The sequence below is a fragment of the Myotis davidii genome, unplaced genomic scaffold (assembly GCF_000327345.1).
Source record: "Myotis davidii unplaced genomic scaffold, ASM32734v1 scaffold6, whole genome shotgun sequence".
Lineage (NCBI taxonomy): Eukaryota > Metazoa > Chordata > Mammalia > Chiroptera > Vespertilionidae > Myotis > Myotis davidii.
The window spans coordinates 4,309,939-4,315,378 of NW_006383011.1; the positions used below are offsets into that span (position 1 = coordinate 4,309,939).

The window sequence follows — 5,440 nt, forward strand, 5'->3', positions numbered from 1 at the left end:
AGGGTGGGTTGGGAACCGGGTGGAAGGGAGCTATGGGGGGGGGAAAAAGAGGAACAACTGTAATAATCTGAACAGTAAAGATTTAATTAAAAGAAAATACAGGCAAACAAGCTATTTCATTTGATGAAAGCCACTGGCATTTAATGAAAGCCACTGAATAGAGTAAAAAAAAATCCAAGAGAAAACTCTGATGCCCTTGAGAAAAGCAGCAGCCTAGGCATCTCATGAGGAGGAACCCAGACATCACACAATTAATAAAAATGCCTGTTCCAATCCTGGCTGGGGAACCTGTGACCTTTACTTTATCTCTCTGAGTTTGAGATCATCTTATTTTTCCCTTAACTACCCATGAGAATTACATAATGTAATATGGTAACAAAAACAACACCAAAACACCCATGAGTAGATGAGCAAGCTATTTACCCCCTAAAACACTTGCTAAATCCAACATTTCTACCTTACATATGGAATCTATAATACTATTTGCAAAAAAAACCATTTAAAAGCTTCAGACTTTGCCAAAACCAGTTTGGCTCAGTGGATAGAGCGTCGGCTTGCGGACTGAAGGGTCCCGGGTTCGATTCCAGTCAAGGGCATGTACCTGGGTTGCGGGCACATCTCCCGTGGGAGATGTGCAGGAGGCAGCTGATCGATGTTTCTCTCTCATTGATGTTTTTGACTATCTCTCTCCCTTCCTCTCTGTGAAAAATCAATAAAATATATTTTTTTAAAAAGCCAGAACGTATAAAAAATAAAATAAAAGCTTCGGGCTTTGTTCTAATACTGTTAACTTTCCACAGTCATTATGCATTAAAATTTACTTAAAAAATAGTGACAATAAAGCCAAAATTATAAGTTGACATATATCAAAGTGACACTATTGAAATTCTTCAACAAAGCTTTTCTATGCACTGAGCCTTAATCTTTCCAAGGTATTTCTCAAAGGATGACTTCTACTCCTTCTGTATCAGTATAAGCTGTCCTTCACACCTAGCTAGAGGCATTAGGTATCCTTTGTTTAAATCACGAACCACATACTTGTAATGCCTCTGATTTCAAAATAGCTTTTAAAAAACAAAAGTTAACCCAAACTATTGAATCCATCCTATATAATAAAAGCATAGCATGCAAATTGTCCTCTCGACCTGGAGTTCGTCTGGGAGTTTGACCAGGGGGCAGGGCCAGCCAGAGGAAGGGATGCAGGCTCTGGCTGGCAGTGGTAGCAGCAGGCAGCTGGGGGAAGGGAGAAAGTACCTTCCTATCTAATAAAAGAGAAACATGGTAATTGGTGTACACCACTACCCTTCCCATTGGCTAATCAGGGTGATATGCAAATTAACTGCCAGCCAAGATGGAGGTTAACTGCCAACAAAGATGGCAGCTAATTTGCATACTCGAAATGATGGAATGTGAAAAGGGAAGGATGGAAGACAGTGATCAGAAACCCAGGTGCAGGCAAGAGCCAGGGAGCAGGGCAAAGGTCGGTCCTGGAGGCCACCTTTGCCCTGCTACAAGTGGGTGATCGGAGAAGCCTGGGGGGTGGGGCAGGGAAGCGGACACAGACAGCAATGCAGAAGCTGGATGCAGGGGCAGGGAAGCGGCTGCCGCCAGCGACCCGGCTTCCCTGCCCTGCCCCTGGCTTCTGCGATCGGTGATCACCGCAGAAGCCCAGTGCAGGGGTGATCACAGAAGCCGGTTGCAAGGGCAGGGAAGCAGCCGCCCCCAGTGTATCCAGCTGCGGCTTCCCTGCCCCCCACCCGGCTTCTGCATTCTGTGAGGGCAGAAGCTGGATGAGGGGCAGAGAAGCAGCCTCCGCCAGTGCCCTGCCCATGGCTTCCCTGCCCCAAACCTGGCTTCTGTGATCAGTGACCGCAGAAGCCGGGTGCAGGTCAGGGAAGCGTCCGCCGCCAGCGTCCCCAGCTGCGGCTTCCCTGACCCACACCTGATCCGTGACCGCAGAAGCCCAGTGCAGGGGCGATCACAGAAGCCAGGTGCGTGGGCAAGGAAGCAGCCTACGCCAGCGCCCCGGCCACGGCTTCCCTGCTCTGCACCCGGCTTCTGCGATCTGTGACCTCAGAAGCTGGGTGCAGGTCAGGGAAGCAGCTGCTGCCAGCATCCCCGGCCGCGGCTTCCCTGCCCCGCACCCGGCTTCTGCAATCTGTGACCACAGAAGCCGAAGCCGGGTGCAGGGGCGATCGCAGAAGCTGGGCATGGGTCAGGGAAGCAGCCGCCCCCAGCGTCCCCGGCCGGGGCTTCCTTGCCCTGCACCCAGCTTCTGCGATCTGGGATGGCAGAAGCTGGGTGCGGGGCAGGGAAGCAGCTGCTGCCAGCATCACCCACCGGGGCTTCCTTGCCCTGCACCCAGCTTCTGCGATCGCCCCCTCACCCGGCTTCTGTGGTCACTGGTGCGGGGCAAGGAAGCCGCGGCCGGAGATGCTGGGGGCGGCTGCTTCCCTGCCCCGCACCCAGCTTCTGCGATCGCCCCCTCACCCGGCTTCTGTGGTCACTGGTGCGGGGCAAGGAAGCCGCGGCCGGAGATGCTGGGGGCGGCTGCTTCCCTGCCCCGCACCCAGCTTCTGCGATCTGGGATGGCAGAAGCTGGGTGCGGGGCAGGGAAGCAGCTGCTGCCAGCATCACCCACCGGGGCTTCCTTGCCCCGCACCCAGCTTCTGCAATGGGTGACCGCAGAAGCCCAGTGCAGTGGTGATCACAGAAGCCAGGTGCTAGGCAGGGAAGCAACCTCAGCCAGCTTCCCCGGCTTCGGCTTCCCTGCCCCACACCCGGCTTCTGTAATTGGTGATGCCTATTTTTGCATGACACTTAACTGACTGCTCTCCCTGGAAGCACAGAAGAAGAAGCCCCCATAAGAAGCCGCCCACCTTTGGTCCTGGCGCCAGGGCCTGAGGCTGGCTGCAGCCCAGGAGACGGACAAGCTACCGGCCAGAGGTCCCAGGCTGCAGCCACCCGGAGAAGTTACCAGCCCTGTGGTCCAGGGCCCCCGAGCCTGTGGCCAGGGAAACAGTTTCCCTCTTCTCCTACTGTAGTCATTACTTCAATATTCCCCTTCTGAATTTCTCTCCTGTGCTGCAACCCAACTCCACTTTTCATCGGACGGATAAAGAACAGAGAGAGCAGTGTTAAAAGCTTACATTTTTAAGCTCGTAAGGTTGATACTTAAACATATAAATGGAAAACTAGAGTCCTTAAGGTGACAAATCACCACCACCACCAATGTGGTCAATGTTTTGCCGTAAAATGTTTAATAACTGAGGGACCCCCTCCCCCACCAAGTGCACAAATTTTGTGCACCGGGCTACCAGTTTATATAATAAAAGCCTAAACAACCCTTACAGTGGAACAACCAGAACAACCAGTTGCTATGATGAGCACTGACCACCAGGGGGCAGATGCTCAATGCAGGAGCTGCCCCTGGTGGTCAGTGTGCCCCCATAGGGTAGCGCCACTCAGCCAGAAGCCAGGCTCATGGCCGGTGAGTACAGCAGCGGTGGCGGGAAGCGCTAAGGAGCAGTGAGGCGAGCAGAAAGGAGCAGTGAGCAGGCGGGCAGTAAGAAACGAGGGGTCCCGGACTGCGAGAGGGATGTCCGACTGCTAGTTTACCGGGAGCGGGCCTAAGCCGGCAGGCGGACATCCCTCAAAGGGTCCTGGATTGCGAGAGGGCACAGGCCAGGCTGAGGGACTTGCCCTGCCCGCACCCCCGCCCGTGCACAATTTCATGCACCGGGCCTCTAGTTATACTATAAACATATAGTTTCCCATATAGGTTCCTAGACAATCCTGTTTCAGTATAACGAACTTAGGTGGAGTTTACTTTTAAATCATCAAAAATAGCTAACAATGACTTTTCTTAATTTTAATTAAATTGCATGGGGAAAAGCACAAATGTTAACACATGTTTTACTAAGAATAAACCCCTACCTTAGGAGAAGTGGAGAGATCTTTTCCTGCAGAAACAACTGTATTTTCGTTTACTCCTCCCATCTTTGGTGAGATGACTGGTGGGGCTGGGGCTTTTCTTTTCACTCTCTTTTCACTTTCCAGTTCTTGAATTGGATTTATCAAATTATTTGGAGGAGGTGTTGGTTTAGGTTCATAAAAAGGATTTGATCTAAATGAAAAAAGAATTACTGTTAAATGTCTCTTTAGAAGTATTTTATGTCTAACTAAAATAATAAATATGTTCATTTATAAAACTAGAAAATATTGAAAATAGTAAGAAAAAAACCTCAAACTTCTGATACTACAGTTTAGAAACAGTCACTGTTAATCTTGTGTTTTGTTAAGCATTAATAAAATGTTTCACTTCTAAAAAGTATTTTTTAATTTTTTGTAACTCAAGGTGAACTCAGCTCTTATTACATCTAGACCAGTGGTTCTTAACCTTCTAGCCCTTTAAATACAGTTTCTCATGTTGTGAACCAACCATAAAATTATTTTCATTGCTACTTCTTAACTGTAATGTTGCTACTGTTATGAATCGTAATGTAGATGTCTGATATGCAGGATGGTCTTAGGCGACCCCTATGAAAGGGTCATTCAACCATCAAAGGGGTCGAGACCCACAGGTTGAGAACCACTGATCTAGACCCTTAGGGAAATGTTTTTAATAATAGTAAATCCTACATATAATCCACACCCAAGGAAAAATACATTAGATGTGGAAATAATGGTTTGTTTTTTTATACTCCCCACACCAAACATTTTCCCCCCTTGTATTTTATCCCCTTCTCTGTGTTAAATTCCTTTCTTACTAGGGAACATCTTTTACAAGTTTATTCAGTGAGGTTCTATTAGTAGTAAATTCTCCTAAGAGTTAAAAATGTCTTTATTTCAACCTGAAATGATAAACTCAGAGATAGATTAACTGGGTAGAGAATTCTAATTGTCATTTAAATCACCTCAGCATTTTAAAAATATTAACCCACTATCAGCTTATTATTGTTCTTTTGTAAGTCATCTTGTCCCTCTTGCTGTTAACATTTTCTCTTTATTTCTGGTTTTGAGCAATTTTACATGCTATGTCCAGGTGTGATTTTTTAAAAAAATTTTCCTGTTTCAGACTCTTTCCTGAGTCTGAAGAGTCATGTGCTGCCTTATTTTTGAAAAATGATAGCCATTATCTCTTTGGTAGCCTCTTATTTTTTCTATTCTCCTCTTTAGAAAATCTTATTAGATATATTGAACTATCTCTCTCCTTCATTATTTTTACAAATTTTTGTTCTTCCTGTGCTACATTCTGGATAACCCCTTAACATCTATAATCAAGTTAACTTTTTCTCTCTTCATCTATGTCTAATATAATATAATTTCATGAATTTTTAATTTCAATAAGCTTATTTCTTCATATGACTGTGTGTATAATACCTCAGGTACCGAGATTTGAGTCATTAATAATTTAAACATTTATTTTAAGTGTCTGATA

The 5,440-nt window shown here is 46.7% G+C and overlaps 1 protein-coding gene across 9 annotated transcripts in view; it reads right to left on the bottom strand.

Annotated features, from left to right (window-relative positions):
- EHBP1 (EH domain binding protein 1) overlaps positions 1-5,440 on the bottom strand; it is a 310,384-nt gene that overhangs the window by 166,611 nt on the left and 138,333 nt on the right. For all 9 annotated transcript variants that reach the window (XM_006778555.2, XM_015557898.1, XM_015557897.1 and 6 more), the window contains one exon: positions 3,937-4,126. In XM_006778555.2, coding sequence (XP_006778618.1) covers positions 3,937-4,126 — 190 coding nt within the window. The remainder of the gene's footprint in view (positions 1-3,936; positions 4,127-5,440) is intronic.